General features: G+C 38.1%; 2 protein-coding genes across 2 annotated transcripts in view; both read right to left on the bottom strand.

Moving 5' to 3' along the window:
* Positions 1-17145, bottom strand: part of LOC145242700 (uncharacterized) — a 94790-nt gene extending 77645 nt beyond the window's left edge. The window contains exon 1 of the mRNA XM_080105832.1: positions 16057-17145. Within this exon, the coding sequence (XP_079961958.1) occupies positions 16057-16117 (61 nt within the window). The 5' untranslated portion in view covers positions 16118-17145. The remainder of the gene's footprint in view (positions 1-16056) is intronic.
* LOC145242699 (uncharacterized) lies at positions 1113-4359 on the bottom strand. Its single transcript, XM_080105830.1, has one exon. The coding sequence runs from the start codon at positions 3447-3449 to the stop codon at positions 1560-1562; it is 1890 nt and encodes a 629-aa protein (XP_079961956.1). The 5' UTR covers positions 3450-4359; the 3' UTR covers positions 1113-1559.
* Positions 17146-21925: the final 4780 nt, after the last annotated feature.

Here is a 21925-nt window from a genome sequence, read left to right as displayed (position 1 = left end):
TGGAGGTAGACCTAATATAAAAAAATACCAAACAAAATAAATAGAAATGCAACTATTTATATACATTGAAATTCAAACATTTTTTTCTCCAATCCAGTGTGCCATTTATGTTAGAACTGAATTTGTCCACATCTAAAACGGATATTGTGTCTAACTTTGTACTCTGCCAGTAAATAACTATTCTTTTTATTATTCTTATTGATGTTTGGCAATATTTAATGATTAAAATTATATGAAATTGAGTTTCATTTTTGCAAAATCTCGAAAGATATTTTTCAAAAATAAATTCTCGAATTTTATAAACTTGAAAGAAAAACGCACACACAAAAAACACTTGTTATAAAAATAACATTTAATTTTTAAAAAAGTAATCAAATATTTTTTCTTTTAACTTAAGGGTACTTTTTTCTTTTTTGTACTCATATTTAAAAAAGAATTTCCCTAATAAAAAAATAAATAAAAATGTGTCTATTTTAGCTGAAGACTTTAATGGATTCTACTTTTTACAAAAATTTTCTATTGTTATTGTGTTACAAAATTCAAATTTTAAAAAAGGTCACTTGTAAAACTTTATAAAAAAAAACTGGCTGAAAGTTATGACTGACTAAATTTGTTTTGTTTTTATTTCAATAATAAAAAAAATAAACTTGTATATTTTTTTTTTTTTTCAAAAAATAAATACCAAAAAAGTGGCACACTAGGTTGAAAAAAAGTCTCATCCTTTAAGAATTTTCCAAAAATTATCGCGACTGATTAAAATGTTATTGTTTATTTTAATAAAAACATTTTTTGTACTGACGAACTTAGTACCTATTTACAATGTCTCCCCACGGGACAGAGTTAGACACCAGGGTCGTTTTTTAACGTGGAGAAAAGGTACAAAAATAAAAAAATTGTCTCAGTCGTGAAGGATTTCTCCTCCACCGAAAGAGAACAAGAAATAGAAGTGCAGCATCTTAAGAACAGATACTACATTTTGATCTTGACCAAAAGGCCAACGCTTGTGTAAGAAGGAATATTTATTAAAAATTGGGAGTTTTCTTAAGTAAATATCTTTTTAGGTATGGACTTATAAAGATATTTGCAAAAAAATAATCTTTCTGAACTTCTGATTAAATTTGTTTTATTATTTATTACAAGATTTTTTTACAAGATTTTATGCTGATCAACTGCCAAGTTGTTTTAATCAGCAGCAGTGGCAATTAGTTGTACATCATTTTAAGTCGTACATATTTAGTAAAATCCTTCAGATAATTCATATTCTATTTTGTGTTATTTAAATTTGCTTAATTTTATTTTAATTCATTAAATGTTCAAATAATTAATATTTTATTTTGTGTTATTATAAATGTCTTAATTTTATTTTAATTCAATAAATGTTCAAATAATTTTTTTTTTATTGTATTGTTGTTGACATTTTTTGATTTTCCTAGTACTGAAATTGCATTATCTCTCCTTATTCTACGCTCTTCAAAATGAAACCAAAAATGTTGTCTTGTGCCAGTAATGTACGTGTCAAAATCACTAATGATATTGTAGCTTTATTAATCTTTGTCGCTCTAAGTAAAACATTTAATTTTAGCATCTTGCTTGGTATTAGTTAAAATTGCCAGTGTACCTTCGTTGTTAAAGATTTTTGTTGGAGTAAAAATGTTGTCATCCGCTGTCAGTGGGACATCTACAAAACTTCCATCGTGTTGAAGTCGGTGGATTTTGTTGGCAGTCTTATCCGCAACAAATATAAAATCCTTACATACTGCAACATCGGAAATAGAAGAAAGTTTTTCATCAGAATTTCCGTCGTAGTTGAAAACAGTTGAACCACTTTGATCAAAACAGGCCACATTTAATGAATTGGTCGAATTAATTATTATTATATTGCCTGAAGAAGGTAAAGCAGAAAGTCTATAATGATCACATGTGTAGATTGAAGACGGCAGCTTTATAAAGTGTGTAATCTGATATGTCGACTGGGGATTGTTCTTCGATACGATATCAACAAACATTTGCGTATCACGATAGAGACAGAAAAGTTTTTCACCATCATCTGATGCCAAACCTTTGTAACTTTTATCGAAAGTGAAACTATCCCTTTCTGTTAAGCTTTCGCAATGCACAATTGAAACTTTTTTAGTCTGTGGTTGGGACACTGCAACACAGTTGTCCTCCAGAAGGCAGAGGCCGAATGGTTCAGAGTCCGAATATTTACGTTCTGTCACATATTTCCCGGTTGAGGAAAATTTAAAGAGGGTTTTCTTGTAAGCTAGGTTGATTAAAAAACAGTGGTCGGGTAACATTACAATATCGTTAACACCGAAAAAGCGAAAACTACCAAATGAGACATCCTGAACAAACGATAGGGGTTGCGGAATCGGACTCGTTTCAGATGCATTACATTTTTGAGGTACGGGTGTATTAGCTACAGATGATTCAGATATATTAGTTATCTTTGGTTCTTCCGTTTCATCTTCAACGTGTTCGGCCTCATCTTCAGTTCCATCTTCAAGAGTTGAAGAAACCTGGTGACCTTTTTCGAAATCATCCCAAACAGCACCGCTTTCAGGTAATGCAGGTGCTTCAACTATTTTTTTTTCCAGCATGTTCTCCTTCAAGATTTCGTCCTTTATTTTGACAAACGTCGAATTTATCTCAAAATTAACCCTTTCCATATTCGATGGATCAAAATCAGTATCCAGTTCCATGAGTAAACGTTTTGGTCTGTAGTCAAATGTCATCAGGTTTTTTGCACCGCCTTCCTCGTCGCCTATAAAACTATTCATATCATCAATGTTGCCTTGTGTATTTTCTATAATTTCGTTTATGTTTTCCTTGCGTTTTTGTAAGGGGTCACTTTCTTTTAGGTGAGCTGTTTCAATCTCTTCGAGCCACTGGTTCTCTTGTTGACTTATAAAGGTTGCCAGTTCTTCACAGAGAAGTCTTACTTTAGTACTTGTAAATTCTTTAACTTCTGCTAGCTTACCCAAACGATCGTCGAGATGTCTCGCTTGAACTTTTAAACGCTGCAGACCAGCATGCAAGTTTGTTTTAATCTTCTTTGCATCCATTTTAGTGAGTGTTTTTTCACATGTTTTGTGAGTGCTGAAGCAACATTTCGAACAAATCATTACTTTACAAGTCTTGCAGTGGATGTCCAGGGTTTCATTTTGGTGGGTGGGACAATGTGTTTGCTGGGAAGTTAGAACGTAATTATTAGTCGGAAACGATCCGGCCCATTCTGCTAAAGGTTTTTCAGGGTCGCGCGGTTTTGTTTTGATTCGGCACATTGGACAAAAAAAATATCTGCCGTTTACAGGATTTTTAATTATTTCCTTTTGGTAACCGTTTATATACATTTGCAGACATTCTTGACAAAAAGTATGGAAACAAGGAAGACCTTTCGGTTTAGTGAAAGCCTCCAAACAAATCGAACATTCTTTGGAATCGCTCATGGTGAAATATTTGATTTAAAATTAGTTTTGTAGAAAATAATGATAACTCACCACCGGTTTTTTTTGTTTTTTTTTTTGTTTTGTTTTTTCAATACAATTATTAATAAAGTCGGTCGGACATTAGTTCCTGTAGATATACCCGTTGGCCAAAGTATCCCCCGCCTCCCTAAATATCGTCGTAATTCTCACTTTTAAATGTGTCAGTTCTTAATTTGTTATTAACGTTGATTTTTTTTTTTTTTTTTTTTTTCAGCGCAGTATGTTTGTTCGATGGGAAGACTTTTTCAAGATGAACCTGTATTTAATAATTCGAATAACGTGATACGAAATTCTATGACGAGTTCATGGAAAATTTTGTAAAAAATAAATAAATAAAATCATAACGTCCTTTTTTTTTTTTTTTTTTTTCTTCTCTCTGTTGTTCAATAAAATCAAATCAAAAGAAAAACTTTTAAGTTGAACGGATATACCTGTTGGCCAAAGTATTTTTTCTTCCGAAAACAAAAACCCACAAAAGTCAATTTAAAATGTGTTAACTACATTCATTTGGGATTAACACGATTTTCCCTTCTATTTGATTTATTCGTAGAATGAAAATGGTTTCAAGCAAAAACTCTGACTAACAATTTTTGGCGAATAAAACAGGAAATTCGCGGAAGAGAGTTCAGTTTACTTTCACTATGTAAAAATAAAAATATTACACGGAGAAACAAAAACCCATCAAAATGAGTTCCGTCTCGTTTTAACGATTTTCTATGAGTAAAATAATTGAAATTAAACATTCTTGAAATAAAAAGCATAAAAAAGGGTGAAATAATTAAATTAGAAAAAATAAAAACATGTAATAAGTTTTGCGTTAAATTCCAAACAACTCACTTTCCACCGTTTAGTTTCAGTTTCTAATACGAAGTCAGTTTTTAATACGAATTAACTTTAAAAAAAAAATCGTTTGATTTCAAAGTTCAATTTTGAAATGTAAATCCCTAAAATTCGACCCATGACAACAAAAACAAAGAAATTATTTTTTATTTGGATATTATAGTTTACTTACAACATTAGCTCCTTTAAGCGACAAATCCATTTTTTTTTTAAATGTCATTTTAAGCAAAAACAATATTACGTACTGTACGTAATCATCATGTCGAAAATAGTAATATATCCAAAAATTACGAAAATTCATCATGTAGAACAACGGCTACATAAATTAACATACGAAAGTATAAACGTATGTGTAAACTTTAAGTATTTACTTCAACAGTGCTCAAATTGAGCATCAGCATCGGGTCCGTTCAAGCACCTTCACATCAGTTTCACCAGATGTGCCTACGGCGAATCTTAGGTGTGGGTTGGCAGATGTATGTCAGTGATGTGACACATCACTGACATACATCTGCCAACCCACACCTAAGATTCGCCGTAGGCACATCTGGTGAAACCACTCGAGACGTCTCAAATGCTCCCTGTATGTTGTCCAAGTTTCACAACCATAGAAAAGAGTAGAGAGAACGCATGCGGCATAAACCTTAATCTTAATTGGCAGCGAGATTCCATGACATCTCCACAAACGCCTGTCCAACTTTCCGAAGGCATCACTTGCACTGCTGATCCATAACGATACCTCATCATCCAGGGCAACGGACATACTCAGTGTGCTACCCAAGTATACAAAATTAGTGACAACCGCTCTCCTTGACCCACAGATATAAACTGATGGCTCATAGTATGGCATGCCCGGAGCAGGCTGATACATTGAGACAGTTTTTTTTCAGATTGATGGTCAGGACCAATGAGCTGCAGGCAACCGCAAAGGGTCCACAAGATGCTGCATATCAGTCACCATATGAGCCACCAGATCACAGTCATCCGCATAGAGTAAGTCACATATTATGTTAGTGAGTACCTTTGTACTTGCATTGAAACGCCTAATGTTGAACAAGTTCCCAGTAGTTCGGTAACAAATATAGACACCATCAGAGCACCCCCCAAATGCCATCCGAAAGACCATGGTGAAATACAATGCAAAGAGTTTGGGTGCTCGAATGTCTCCCTGCTTAACACCATTTTCTACTGAGATAGGATCAACCAGCTTTCCCCCAACGTTGATCACAGCCTTCATATCATCGTGGAAGAGCTTTAAGATGGTTACAAACTTGTCAGGACAGCCAAGCTTTTTCAGAATCTCTCAGAAAGCATCCCTATTGACTGTATCAAAGGCCTTAGTTAAATCGATCAACACTTGATACAGTCCCTTTTGCTGTTCTATACATTTCTCTTGTAGTTGCCTGGCTGTAAAAATCATATCCACTGTCCCTCGACATCTTCTGAAACCACACTGTGACTCAGGCAAAACATCGTCAGCAATGTGCTCCAGCATTCTGTCTAGCATGATCCTACACAGCACCTTACCGACTTCTGACAGCAAAGAGATGCCTCGATAGTTTCTACATTCATCTCTGCTACCCTTCCCCTTGTATATCACTACCATTAATGCAATCTTGCGGAATACACTCATCACACCAAGCATTCTGCAACAAGTCTGCTAAGCGTTGCATCATCTTGGGTCCAGAACATTTAAAGATCTCCACATGCAAACGATTCAGGTCAGGAGACTTTTCATTGTTCAGTTTATGGATGGCTGCTTCAACCTCCTGGAGAGAAGGAACCTCTGCCAAGATATCCTTGACTGGATTGCTAGGAATCGACCTACCAAACTCCTGATCAATGTAAGAAGGTCTGTTCAGGAGGTCATCGAAATGCTCCCTCCATCTATGAAGAATGTGGGTAGGGTCTCGAAGAAGATCCCCACCATCCCTCAAGCGGAGTGATAGGTGATCTGGATGGTCTGTAAACCGCGCGCAGTAGGCTGTATAAGACCTTGGTGTTGTTCGAATCCGAGGCGAGCTGTATTTCCTCAGCTTTCTGCCTCCACCATTCATCCTGCATGTTATGCAACCTCCTCTGCACCTCGTGCTTGATTGCCTTAAACTTGTCCATCAATCGATCTTGCTCACCATCCGTCAAACCATACCCGAGATAAGTATGCAATGCCCTGGCTTTTGAATCAAGCAGAGCCTGAATTTCAGTATCATTCTCATTGAACCAATCCTGATGTTTACGCTCACAATAACCTAATACTCTCTCACATACCTCATAGACAGATTCATTAAAAGCAGGCAAAGTGTTTTCACAATTAATCTCTTCCATCTCCTTAACTAGTTTCTCCCTCACAATATTGTCCCTTTGTGGATAGCCACACTAGCTCCCATCATCTTGGGCTTCACAGCACACTTAATCTTTGCACGGACAAACCGATGGTCAGTTCAGCACTCTGCACCCCGCATGACATGAACACTGCAGATATCCCTCATCTCACATTTTCTGACTAACACATAGTCTATCAAGTGCCATTGTTTGGAACCAGCATGCATCCAGGTCGTCTTGTATTTGTCCTTCTGCTGAAACACGGTGTTACCAATTTTAAAACCCATCTCTGAACAAAACTGCAACAATATTAGACCATTGCTATTACACTTGCCCACTCCATGTTTACCCAGCACATCCCAGGTTTCAAAACCTCTTCCCACCCTAGCGTTAAAATATCCAAGAATGAAGATCTTATCAGCAGAGGGAATGCATCTAATTATACTGCACAAAGCAATCTTTTCATCTTCTGTTGCATCGATAGTAGGTGCATAGACACTCAAAAAATTTGTATAACGACCATTTAGCAGAGGTAACCTCATAGTCATGATCCAGTCACTCACACTACAGGGAAGTTCTTCCAGGCTAGAAAGAATTGATGCCTTTATAGCAAAAGCGACACCTGATTCCATCTTACATCCATCTGCTCTACCACTCCAGAAAATGATGTAGGCCCAGCCAACTCAGAAAACTGTCCCTCATCAGCCAGCCTGGTATCAGACAGAGCAACTATGTCTATGTCATAATGTTGAAGTTCCTTAGATACAAGAGCAGATCTACGTTCTGGACACGTTATTGCTGACGCAAATCAAGCAGCATCCGTACATTCCAACAGCCGATGGTCATTGTCATATATTTCCTCGCAGTAGCATGATGACGACCATTTACGTTCATAATCATATTTTCACCTTTCATTGAATGCTTTGCTGTTTTAGGCTACAGCCAGCCTTTTTCATTTCCTTCCTCCCACTATCAAGATACACGAGATGGTAAAAAGTGTATCTAATTTATATCGAGCAATGCCTGTGCATGAGGATTGTTATAGTTGGGAAAGACTTTGCACCGAGACAATCCCACTCTCTAAACAACTGCCACATTTATCCAAAAAGAAGAACAAGTCAACATCATTGGATGCAGCAGTCATCGCAGGTTTTATATCAGAGTTTTCCTTCTCCTAGGGAGGTTGTCTTCACCACAGCTTACAGAATTCTCTCCACCCACCATGCCATTTGATTCATGACTGGAACTTAGGTTGCTGGGCACCAGAGCATATTCCACATGCCGGTGGGTCATATATGCCACAGCTTACAGGGCCTAAGCTCCTCTGGAGGTTTCTCTCAGGGTTACCTCACCCTTAGCCTTTGGTTAAATAACCTTGACCTACAAGACAGTGGATGTCCAGTTATACGGTGCAGGACACTCGCTGTTCATTAGAGCCCCATCTGCGTGGCAGTGGTCATGACGTGCACGTGGGGTTGATTTGTCTTGGAGAAGCACAGAAAGATGCTAAGATATCTGTGTGCTTTTAACACACATCCACACCAGACTTTGACCACACATATATGTATATATATATATATATATATATATATATATATATATATATATATATACATATATACATATATATATATACATATATATATACATATATACATATATATATGCATATACATATATATATATATACATATATATACATATATACATATATATACATATATACATATATATATATTTTTTTTTATTCAATTTTCACCCCAAACAAGGCACAGTGCCACTTTGAAGCAGGGGGCTACTATTAGGGAATTAATTAGCGGGGTCATTATGAAGGGAGAAGAGTAGAAAGATGTTTGTTAACATTACACTTGAACTTCTGCATATCATTGCAGTTGGGAAAGCAGAATCTCGGAAGGGAGTTCCAAAGACCCGCAGTTCTGGGGAAGAAACTATTGGAGTAAAAGGCTTTCTTGCACCTAGGGATCTCTACTGTAAAGGGATGAGACTTAGTAGCTTGTCGGGTTTGTCGGGGGTAGTTACGTCGGGGAGGTACAAGTGTTTGCAGTTCGTCAGAGCATTCACCATTAAAGTATTTGTAGAACAGGCAGAGGGATGCAACGTCTCGTCGATGGGACAGAGGTTGAAGCCTAGATGACAGTTCAGGACCTATCAGGTTGGCGACTCTTTTTTGAACCCTGTCCAGGAGCGAGAGACAAGCAGCAGATGCACCAGTCCAGATGTGACAACAGTACTCCATACATGGGCGAATGGTTGCCTTATAGAGGTATAGGATACTGGCAGGCGTAAGTAGTTTTCTAGCACGGTAGAGGGAGCCAACCTTCCTTGCAGCAGCCTTGGCAATGCTCTCAATGTATCTATTCCAGTTCATATTCCCTGTAAACGTTAGGCCGAGGAGTTTAAAAGAAGTACTTTCAGGCATTGTGTTCTTGGCCATTGCTATTGGTGGTAGAGAAAGTTTCTTGTAGTTATTGAAGGAAACAAGCTTAGTCTTAGCAGCATTGAATGTGACCAACCATTTTTGTCCCCATTCCACTACGGATTGGAGGTCGTCCTCTAGTGTTTCTGCCATTTCCTTAGATATGTGTTCATTTGTTTTCCCCTCATATCTGTTATAGAGAGTGGTGTCATCGGCAAATATACCCATCTCCAGAACAATATTATCAGGGAGGTCGTTTATGAATATCAGGAATAATAGAGGTCCAAGGATAGACCCCTGAGGTACTCCCGCATTTATGTCATATTGTTTGGATGTATGTCCGTCGAGGACAACTTTGACAACATATATACATATATATATGAATATATACATACATTACATACATATATACATATATATATACATACATACATACATACATACATATATATATATATATATATATATATATATATATATATATATATATATATATATATATTAAATATAATGTTACTGTGACATAGGCTGACATATATTCGGTGGGTTTCTAACAATATTTTCATTAATTTTTTAGTTTGGGTTTATTTTCCCAAACATTCAACAGCGAGCTAGCCGCCATTTGTCTTTTTCAAATATACCTATAAACACTGTATGATTTTCTCATCGATAACAACTTTGACATTAAGTAAAAACACGGAGACCTTATCCAATTAGATAGAAAAGTAACTTATCCTACCTTTGATATCATTTATTTGTTATATATTTGTATATTTGTTTTTTTTTTTTGTTTTTTTTGACAACTTTTTCTAATCTATGTGTATAGTAAAACAAACTCGTCTATTGCCGCCATGAATAAGTAATCTAAAATATGTTCCGAGGTAAAAAAAGCAATTTTACCCAATTTTCCGTAAATATTATATCTACTGGATGAATTTTCATAATTTTTGGATATGTTACTATGTTTGACATGGCAATTAAGTACGTAATATTGTTTTTGCTTAACATGATATATTTTTTTTAATCGATCTGGCGACTATCTTAACAAGCAGTTTTGTTTTTTTCTTCAGTTTGGAAACTTTTTTATTTAGCAAAATTTAAAACAATTTTTATTAATTAATTAATCAGGTCAAGCTAAGCTAATAAAAAGAAAAAAGAGACCTGGGTTCAAAAGCAGCCTACAGAAAATGGACTCTGATTTATGAAAGTACTAGCGGGGGTACCTGGCGTTGCCCGGGTGTTTGGAGGTGTGTGCGGTCTTAAATAAAAAAGAAACCAGGTAGGATCGAACCCGAAGCCCTGAGGCAAAGTTTGAAAATAAAATCGGCCAGCCAGAATGAGTTACTGAAAGATGTTTGAATTTATTTAAGTAAGAACCAAATTGACAGGTGCGCACACGGAATTCATCGAGCGTTACGACGACGACAACAACGGAAGCTATTCAGCAAATGAGGTCAATGACCAAGTTTGTTTGTTATAAGCGAAGTAAAAAAAGAAAACATAAAAACGAACGTTAAAACTTAAGCGGGGGGGGGGGGGGGGGTAATCAAAACATCGAAAAAAAACACAAAAAAAAGTAATGTAAAAAAAAAAACAGAAAAACGAACACGTGAAAAATGGCTTAAATAAGCCTGTTTCGATATTAAAATTTAAAACATCGGTTTTTGGGTATGTGGTCGGGGGTGGATAAGCGAAGTAAAAAAAAAAACAGAAAAACTTACGTTTCATGAAAAATGGCTTAAATAACACTGGTTCAATATTTAAATTTTAAAAATCGAAAAAAAAAAAAAGAAGACATCTTACACCACGATTTGAACCCAAAACGTTTACATAACAAACCAATACGCTAACCAACTGAGATAACACGACGTACATGAAATTTAGTCAGTTTTTCAACTATTTAAAGTTAATCAGGTCATGACGTCATCTGACGCATGCGTAGAACCGGTCGTCGTCACGAGAGGACCGTTTTTGTTGCCCCCACCCCTGTCAAAAATTGTCAATTTTGGGATGAAAATTTAACGTTTTTGGCCAATTTTTCGATATTTTTTGAGTGAATGATGAAACTTCAATATGATACCAAGTTTGTGAATTTTTGTTCTGTCTGTCGAAAGGTTTTAGTGGACACACAAACACACATACATACATATAAACATACATACACACATTTTCGCTTTTATATATATAGACTAGCGGGGGCTACCCGGCGTTGTCCGGGTGGTTGGAGGTAAATCAATACTCCAGGGGGGGGGGGTTAAAATAAAAACAAAAAGTTTTGGTAGGTGAGTATGAGGATCGAACCCGAACCCTTGAGGTGAAGTTGGAAATTAAAGTGTGAAAAAAAAGAGTGCGACATTAACCATTGGCCCACCATGAGATACTAACACGCTAGAATTTATTTAATTACTTAGATTTGGCAGGTGCACGTTTCAAAGACTTAATGAGGTCAACTTTGACTGCGGGATAGTATTTCATTTACTGCGGAACACTTTTTTTATTTTTATTTTCCCAAGGTGTTGGTGGTGGGTGGGGGGAACCAGCTCCCCTTGTCCAAATTGAATAGCAATTGTTTGATATAAGGAAAATATTTCCACATTGATCAAAGCTGATTGCTTTCGGACATTTCCAGTGATAGCCGAAAAATACAGCCAGAATTAGTGTCGCTTTTATTGTAGGAAAAAGCCTAATCCACATGCGGCGAGCGACAAATGTTGAATATTTATCTTCCTGAAGTCGAGCAAATTAAATAGACAGGCAAGCTCTGTTGCTAACTCGGAGATATTACAATTTCTATGTGATATAAAAAGTTTTAAGAAGTTGTGAGCCGTCCAAGAAGCGCTTCTCTGAAAAAAGCCTTTCTTGGACATACACAAAAAGCGAACATACATACACACATTTTCGCTTTTATATATATAGATTATATATCCTCAAACCAGGTAATCACTAAAAGGGACACTTAAAGGTCGACACCGGTATCCTAGCAGATGTTTTTTTTTTTGTTTACATGTTTCACAAACATTAAATGGGTAAAATATAATCACATAATTATTGAAAATGTGATCATCATGTTATTAAAATTTAATTTAAATTAACCACGTTGTTGCAAATGCATAATTCCCGGCCACTATAAAGGCAGGACACTGGAAAGCAGTGAGGTGGCATCCTGCAGATTGCATGTAGGTGGTTCTGGCGATTGGATTGTTCTTTGTGACGAACCACGTATCTGTTAGAAGCAAGTTTTTTTTTTCTTTCTGTTTTTTTTTTGTCTTCTTCTTTCTCCACAGTTATTACAGACAAGAAATCCCTCTCTTCTAGAGGTGGGCGATACTGACTATTTCCTGTCTGTGTTTCTGATTTTTTTTTGCTTTGTTTACTACATTTTGCTTCAAGCTATTTCGGCACAACTATGGCGAAAGTGTGGATAAGCAGTGATATTATCAAGCCGTTCTCTGGCGAGGGAGACGTTGTAGCGTGGCTGAAAAAAGTGAGACTTGTCGCACAACCTCAGCAGGTCAATGATGTAGTGAGTCTGCTACCTTTATATCTGGAAGGTGATGCACTGGCCCTCTACCTGGAAACAGAGGAGGACGATCAAAAGAAGATAGACCAGATTGAGGCCCGATTAAAGGAGGCGTTTACTGACGACACGTTTGCAGCATACAGAAAAATAACTATGGTTAGATGGGCTGGCGAACATGTAGATGTTTACGCCAACAAAATCAGGCAGTTGGTTGGATTGGCCGGATTCACAGGAGATAGCTTCGAGAGACTCACAAAATTGGCTTTCATCACTGGGTTCCTTGACACCATCTCAATCGCTCTTCAACAGGTGCCGAACATCAAAGCCCTGACCATGGGGGAGTTAATGTCGAGAGTGAGAATTTCGACGAAGAGGACGTGGTTGCGGCCAAATGCTCACCCAACAACAACAGGGCCCAGAATATTTCTGTTAGTGTGACCTGTTTCAAATGCAATGTTAAAGGCCACCTTGCAAAGGACTGTCGAAAAAGCGAAACACGGTGTTACTGTTGCGGTGAGAGTGGACACTGGGCTCGGAACTGCTTGGGAAATGAGCAAGGGAAGGCGCATAAGCACAAGTCTCCTTCCCCATCAAGATGCAAACACGACGCTCCTGGTGAAAAGCATCCATGTTGACGGGACGCAATATTTGGCGCTTATTGATATAGGATGCTCTAGGACGATATTACATGCAGACCGGTGCCGGTCTTAGAGAAAAACGAACGTGAGTGTCAAAACGATTGGTGGAATATCCCATGCATGCTGCGGTGTTGGAACGGTCTTTGTATCCACTGATGAAGGTGTGTCTGCCAAAATCAATGTGTTGGTGGTGCATGGCAAACCGTTGAAGTTTGACTTACTTCTAGGGATTGACGTCATAAAAGCTCTGAGAGGTGTCGTTGTCAAGCCTACAGGATCAGTGTGGCTGGGCAGCAGGAAAAATATTAAATGCGCAACCATTTCTATTAATGAACCAGATTTCACCGCCACCTTTGACCATTAAAACTGAATGTGGACTGCATCGTGGAAGTGGTCTGAGGACCACCCCATGAAAAGGCTTCACAATCGAGTGTCAGAATACCCAGTGCCAGCAGAAATCCGTGAAAAATTCACGCAGGAGCTCCACACCTGGGTAGATAATGGTTGGCTCGTGCCGTACCCAGAGGATAAATTGGGACCCCCCCCCCTCAAAGGCCTAATTCCCCTGATGGCTGTTATACAGCAGAACAAAACCAAAGTGTGCATGGTGATGAACTACTGGGAGCTAAATCATTACATAGACGCGTTTACGGCCAACGCAGATATTTGTGCAGCTAAGCTGCGCAAATGGAGACAAAAAGCTGCTAATGTGTCTCTACTGGACCTCAGGAAAGCATACCTACAAGTCCGGGTCCATGAGACACTGTGGCCATACCAGACTGTGGAAATTGACGGGAAAAAATACTGTCTGACCCGTCTGGGTTTCGGCTTGAATGTGGCTCCCATGATAATGAGAGCAATTGTCAGCGAAGTATTGTCTCAGGAAGAAGTTGTAAGATGTGCAGCATCTGCTTACATCGATGACATTTTTGTCAATGAAGATGTTGTGCCCACAACCCGTGTAAGAGAACACCTAGTGCAGTTCGGGTTGGAGAGCAAGAACCCGGAGCAGTTGAAGGACAGTGCACGGGTGCTGGGGTTGGCGGTCAGGATGGAACGCAGTGAACTGCGGTGGAAGCGAAGAAATGCAATTCCAGAGGCTCCTAGCATTGTTACACGACAAACAATGTTTTCCCCGTGTGGTCGACTTGTCGGGCACTTTCCGGTGTGTGGTTGGCTTTGTGTGGTTTGTGGAATACTCAGAAGGAGAGTAAGTTTGGCAATGAAGGGCTGGGATGATGAAGCAAGGGATGCCATACTGCATTGTATAATATTCGAAACCTTGGAATCTGTGCAGCAGAACAATCCAGCCCAGGGAAATTGGTGTGTGGATGGCAAAGAGCTGAATGTATGGGTCGATGCTAGCTCCCTAGCAACTGGTGCAGTCTTGGAGATGCATGAAACTGTGTTGGAGGATGCGTGTTGGCTGCGATCTGAAGATGACTCTCAACATATCATAGCCGTATTGAAAGGCATCAATTTGTGCTACACATAAAGACAGATTCTGTCTGCGTATATCATTGGGTCTCAGACACGCTAACTGGAAAGGTGTGAGTATGCACCAAAGCAGCTAGCGAGATGCTTATTAGGAGGCAACTAAGCACTCTCAAGGAGCTTGTGAAAGAGTACGGGCTGACAGTGGACATGAAGCTGGTTCCATCAGCAGGAAACATCGCTGACCGATTGACACGAGTACCACAGTGGTGGTTTGAGGCAATGAAAAAGAAAAACGGGCTTGATCCGGTGATAGGCGTGGTTCACATAGACGAGCTGGATGAGAGTCACATCATGGCTATTCACAAAAGTAGTGGCCATCCGGGGGTGCGACGCACTACCTACTTTGTCAGGAGAAGTTGCCCAACCATGACAAAAGCAACCGTTAAAACGGTCATATGGGAATGTGAAGAATGTCAGTCCATTGACCCAGAGCCAGTCAGGGAAACTGGAAGTTAACGAGAATTTGCAGAGAATTGTAATGGATATCACGCATTATGGCACCTTCCATTTTTTAACTTTAACACACTGTGGTCCATCGCGTTTCTCCATTTGGAAGAAATTGGCAAGGCAGGACTCAGCAAGCATGATTCATCAGTTGGAGGCAGTGTTCCTCGAGCATGGCTCGCCGCATAAAATCCTTTTAGACAATGATACAGCTTTCTGCAGCAATGCGTTCCAAGCATTTGCACATAAATGGGGAGTTCACTTGCGATTCCGTTGTGCATACGCTCCAGCCGGGAATGGCATAGCGGAGCAATGTCACATACAGTGAAACAAATAGCGGCTAGAATACACTGTCCCATACAATCTCCCTTCACTGCGCCTGCCAACAGGATTTATCGATACGAAGTTCGAGCAAAGGAGACCAATCTCGCAACTGCATCCTGAGAACAGCTCTTACCAGGTTGGAGATCGTGTGTGGGTCAAAAGACCACAAAATCGATGTACCACGAGGTTCGGCAAAGGTTAGGTAGCCAAGGTAATCAGTCTTCAATCGATTTTGGTGGACAGTGTGCCTCGCCATGTGAAAGATCTGCGCCCTCGCCATTATGTTGTTACATCAGAGGAAGAAGAAGACTCAGACAGTACGAGGTTTTTTGAAAGGATAGAGAGTATGATGCAGGACGACGGAGAGGATTTTGAGCGATATAATGCACATACTGAAGAAGCAGAAGAGGGACCACCCGTCTTGCCTTTACGAAGGAGTACCCGACAAAGACGACTGCCCCCCTGCCCTGTTTGTGATCATGAGATCAGGGGGGAGTGTAGCAGAATTAGCAATAACCAAAACGAGGGGAAATAGAGAGCGCTTACCTCGGATACGTGTGTTGTGTTTCAGCCTGAGCGAAAGAGAGAGTTCCAAGATGGCGTCCATGGGTTTTTGTTAGCGTTTACCCCATGCAATTATCGTGCGATTATGCAAATATATAATTCCCGGCCGCTATAAAGGCAGGACACTGGAAAGCAGTCAGGCGGCATCCTGCAGATTGTGTGTCGGTTGTTCTGGCGATTGGATTGTTTGTGACGAACCACGTGTCTGCGAGAAGCGAGCTTTGCCTCCTCCTCCTCCTCCTCCTCCTCCGCCGCCGCCTTCTCCTTCTTCTTCTTCTTCTTCTTCCACGGTTATTACAGCTAAGAAACCCCTCTCTTCTAGAGGTGGGCGATACTGACTATTTCCTATCTGTGTTCTTGATTTTTTTTTTTTTTTTTTTTTTTGCCTGCTACATTTTGCTTCACAAACCGGACTTCATGTTTTAGTTTATACGAAATAAGCAAATTGACACCAAAGAAAATAAAAACTACTTGATGAAATTAAGTGAATTTCTTTTTCAGAGAACTTCAGACTATAACAAGTTCGTACAATATAACTTTTTTTTTTTTAATATTTTCATTTTTTATGTCTTAACTAAACTGTATAAGCGCTAAACCATCAAATAATTTAAATAAAAAATTGTTTTATTCATTGTTTTTTTTTGTTTTTCATTAGTGCGCAGCCATTTTTATCGGTTTGAAACCGTATAATTCAAGCTTAAAATGTAGTTTATGACCGTTTAATACCAAGAGAAACAACGCTTTGGTTTCGTAATAGCAGGTGGGAGTATTCAATATGACCTACTTCATCTTCCCACCTTCGTTAGTGAAGTAGAAATCCTTCTAGATCGAGGCAATTCAATTTATTTGTCCCAATCCTCAGTGAGTAGGTTAGTAACGTTAAATTAATGTTTACTTGAAATGTCAATCGGAGTTATCGCCCCTGTTCATTTCAATGTTGCCAATTTAGCTAGAATTGGAGATTTCGTTTAGAATCTATCAAGTAAAATTTTGATCTAGCGTTTTTTACACCCTTGTAATTTAAGATAAAAAATTTAAATAAAAGCGCTTTAAAATACTTGAAAACACGAACGAAACTCATCCAAATAGGTAGAAAAGTAACTTTTATTGCCTTTGGTAACAATTATTGGTGGAGGTTAACAATCCTGCAACTTTTCCAAACTTGCTAAAAAACATGGCGGACGACTTACGCATGACACTAAAAGTAATTAACGCTCCCTCTGACACGTGACTGGAATTTATTTATTTACATTTTTTTCACTAAACTTTTATTCTTAACCAAAAAGACATTTGGTACTAGTGCAGTTTCGCCAACGGAGAAATTTACTTTAAACTTAATATATATATATATATTTTTATTTTTTTTTCATTAAATTGTAAGGTGAAAGAATGGTTCGGCGTACACTCGAGGCAAAACCACACAAGTACCAAAACGTTATGTTTTTTTTAAATTTATTTGTCATATTTAAGAAAGGACCAACGTTTTTTTTTTATTAAGGTAAATAGATAAATAAAATAAAGATGTTTTGGTTTTTCTTTCCGCACCACGTAACAATTCGTTCATTCACGCATGTAAAGTCAAAACAAATACGCATATGCCCCTAACTTCCGGTCACGTTTCAGAGGGAGCGTTAATTACTTTCAGTATCATGCGTAGGTCGTCCGCCATGTTTTTTTTTTTGTTTTTTTTAGCGATTTTTGAAAAGTGGCAGGATTGTTAACCTCCGCCCAATTATTTATTGATTATTTGTTTCTTTCATCATTTTTTCCTGTTAAGCACGTTTAAAAATCACCGTAAAATAGATTTTTCTAGGAGGTGGGGTAATGCCTCTGTAGTTTTAAATAGGGTGTAAGCACCTTCCTTAATTTAAAATAAGTATTTACTCACTTGGCAAAAGTGTAAAGGAGTTAATGGTTGCAAAATTGTACATAAAAACAAAACAAAATAAAAAAAACAACAAAAAAAACCAACAACAGTAAAAAAAAAAAAAAAACAATAACAAAAACCTTATAACAAACGCAGTAGAATGTAATTATCTATCGACCTGAATATTATAAATGTTTATTTCAAAATATAATATCGTTCAAAGCGGACTTTTCACATTGGAGAAAAATAACAAATGGCTGATTGTCATTTAACAGGAAGGGGGTTATTCCTGAAAAAATATTAAGAAAATTACTTATTCTACCATTAACCCCTAAGTTCTAGTTGCACCGCTATATTTAGAAGTAGTGGTACAATTTTTCTGGAATGAAACCTCTAAGGGTTAAGTGACACTCAACAATTCGCTAGTCTCAGTCTTTTCTACAAATACTATCATGGCATGTGTTCCTCAGAATTGTCTGATCCATTTCCTGCCTCCTTTGTTACAGCTCATTTAATTCGTTGGTCAAGAAGTCTCCATTAATTCACTGTTTTAATACCCTATTGTAATACAGCTTCTTATTCCAGTAGTTTCTTTCCAAGAATTGCAAAGTTGTGAAACTCACTTCCTGTTCACTGTTTTCCTTCTACCTACAGCTTTGATTCTTTTCAAGACTAAGATCATTAGGCATTTTCTGTCTTTGCAATAATCAGCATTTGTTCTTGTTAGCTCCTTATGTTGTGTCGGGTCCCTGTAATTTCTATGCCACCACGTGATGACCGCTGCTACTACATTTAAGAGAAGGAAGGAAAGAACCAGAAATGCGTCCGTTCACATCAAATACTTTATTTAGACTCCCCCTGATATTAACCAATTAACTCTTTATTATTACACATCTCCGTTTGTCGAGATCCTTTTTTTTTTCCTTTTTTTTTTTTCTTTTTTACTTACAAACAGTTTTAACATTTATTTACAAACGGTAACATTTATTATCTTTGCAAACAAAGTCTTTCAAGTAGTTCGGCTTTTTTGATAATCATCCTCTGCTTGATACAGTTGTCTCCTGTTTTTGCTTAACTTCGCTTCTTCTGGAGGAGTTGTCTACGTTTTCCAAAATAGGTAGTAAATGTTTTCTGTTCCTTTTTAGACTTTCTCCAGAGTTCAACTTTACTGTATATGTCCTATTTTTCTTATTTGTTGCTGTGACTATACCAGTATTCCTCCACATTTTCTCTTCATCCGTTTTCTCTCGGATTCTGTCTCCCACTCTTAGTGGTTTCAAGTCTTTACTTCCATGTCTTTTATCGTAATTTATTTTACTTTTTGTTTTGTAAACCCCATCTCTCTCTCTTTTACTTTTCGTAAATTTGGCCATTTGGGTTTTAATTTATTTGGATGACTGGGTAAAGTTGTTTTAATTTTTCTAACCATCAAGAGTTCTGCTGGGCTAACTCCTGTAGCAGTTATTGGTGTACTACGGTAAGCCATTAATGCGAGAAATATGTCTGGCTGTCGTAATATTCTTTTCGCAATTTTTACTGCGCTTTCGGCAGCTCCATTCGCCTGAGGGAAATGCGGACTCACTGTGGTGTGTGTGAATCCATATTGTTTTGCAAATTCTTGGAAATATGTGCTTGTGAACTGTCCTCCATTATCACTTACGATCTCCTCAGGTATTCCCCATCGAGCAAATATTTCTCGTAATTTCCCAATTATCGTTTTGCTAGTTAGTGGATTTAATCTCGTGATTTCCAAGTAATGGGAGAAATAGTCTGTTACGACTAAGTTATATTCTCCCTCCAATTTTAGGATGTCTGTCCCCAATTTCTGCCACGGCCTATCTGGCAAAGTAGTTAGTTTCAATGTTTCATTGGGATTTGCAGCACGATGACTATTGCAAAAATCACATCGTCTAATGAGATCTTCTATTTCTTGTGATATTCTCGGCCACCATACTGACATTTTGGCTCATTCTCGGCATTTGTTTAACCCCAGATGTCCTGTATGTATTGCTTGTAATATTTCTGCTCTGAGATTTTGTGGAACCACTATTCGATCTTGATAAAATAAAATTTCCTGATGAACTGATAGATCATTCCTAAAGTTAAAGTAAGGTTTAACTCCCTTGTTTAATCTATCCTCCTTGCTCGGCCAACCATTTGATGTTAAATGGATAATCTCCTGTAGTTTTGAATCCTTAGATGTAGCATTCCTAATTTCTTTTAATTTTCTATCAGTAGCTGATCTGGTCTTTATGATAGTGTCTATATACATTTCTACATCTTTCTCCATGGTGCTTTCTGCTTTTTCGGTTGGACTTCTAGACAGTGCATCTGATACCAGCAAAAGTTTCCCAGGAACATACTCTGCTATAGGATTGTATCTCCTAAGTCTCATCAACAGTCTTTGACATCTCAAAGGAGTGTTATTCAGATCCTGAGTATTTATCAACGGTACCAAAGGTTTATGATCTGTTAGAAGACAAAACTGATCTAGTCCCGCGATGTATCTGTCAAATTTCTCACAGGCCCATACGCTCGCTAAACATTCTTTTTCAATTTGAGCATAGTTTTGTTCTGTTTGTGTCAGCGTACGAGAGGCATAAGCTATGACTCTCAATATTTTATTTTCTTCTTGGAAAATGGCAGCGCTAAGTCCGTCCATAGCTGCTCGCATCCACACTAATCGTGATGGGCTTTTTTGGATCATAATAAGTCAATATCGGTGCCTGTGTCAATAGTTCTTTAACGCATTGGAATGACTTTTCTTGAGGTTCATTCCAAACCCAACCAGTATCTTTTTTCAATAATTCCAGCATTGGTTGTAATGCTGCTGCTAAGTTAGGCACGAATTTCCCTAGATACTGACTCATTCCCAAAAATCTTCTGAGCTCTGTGACTGATGTAGGGGCAGACAACTTTTTTACCGCTTCTAACCGTTCTTCAGTGGGTTGTATCCCCTTAGCTGATATACTGTGTCCGAAGTATTTTATAATACTTTTCCTGAATTCGCACTTCTCTTTGTTTAATTTTATTCCTGCTTGCTCTATTATTTTTAGTGCTACTGTAAGCCTTCTATCATGTTCCTCCATCGTTTTCCCATGAATTAATATGTCATCTATTATGACGTGAACACCTTCCACATTTTCTAGAAGCTTGGACATTTTCCGTTGAAAAATTTCCGGTGCTGATGATATTCCAAAGGGCAATCTTTTAAAACAATATCTCCCGAATGGGGTTATGAAAGTCGTAAGCAACCGACTCTCTTTTGCCAATGGAATTTGGTGAAACCCACTGGCTGCGTCCAGTTTCGAAAATATCACTGAGCCGTTCAATTTGGGTGATATATCCTCCAGATTCGGCAGCATATAATATTCGCGTTTTACTGCTGAATTTAATGTTTTTAGATCGACACACAACTGTACTTCTCCGTTATGTTTTCTCACCGGAACGATTGGACTGCACCAATTCGTTGGTTGTGTGACTTTCTCGATCACACCATCGTCCTCTAAACGTCGAAGTTCCTTCTTTACTTTTGGCATAATGGGAAATGCTATCCGTCTAGCCGTCGGGGTACAATACGGTTTCACACCGTCTTTTAACACTATTTTCACTGGGTCTGTTTTCATGACTACAGTTACCGCCCCTTTGTTTACCTTAGACACGAATTAAACCAAATTCATTCGATACGCTGTTTCTCTCGATAGCAAGTTGTCTGTACTGCTATCAATAACATGTATTTTGAATGAGTATCTGCTATCCTTATGTCTCGTATCAACCGTAAACTTCCCTATACAGTTCAATATACCTCCAGGGCTTTTGTATATGCCATATGCTGGTTTCAAAACAGGGTTTTTTCTCAAGCTACGAAACATTTCATAACTGATAACATTTATGTCCGCTCCAGTGTCGATTTTAAAAATTAAATTATTTTCACATACCTTTAACCGCACGTGGCATGGGTCTATTGCATTTTCTCTGAATTCT

The sequence above is a fragment of the Euprymna scolopes genome, chromosome 21 (assembly GCF_053919585.1).
Source record: "Euprymna scolopes isolate OS-2025 chromosome 21, ASM5391958v1, whole genome shotgun sequence".
Classification (NCBI taxonomy): Eukaryota; Metazoa; Mollusca; class Cephalopoda; order Sepiida; family Sepiolidae; genus Euprymna; species Euprymna scolopes.
The sequence above is the reverse complement of the archived record's forward strand: the minus strand, read 5'-3'. Positions and strand labels throughout refer to the sequence as shown.

Coding starts and splice junctions, on each gene's coding strand:
- LOC145242699 (XM_080105830.1), bottom strand. CDS start 3,449: ATGAGCGATTCCAAAGAATGTTCGATTTGTTTGGAGGCTTTCACTAAA.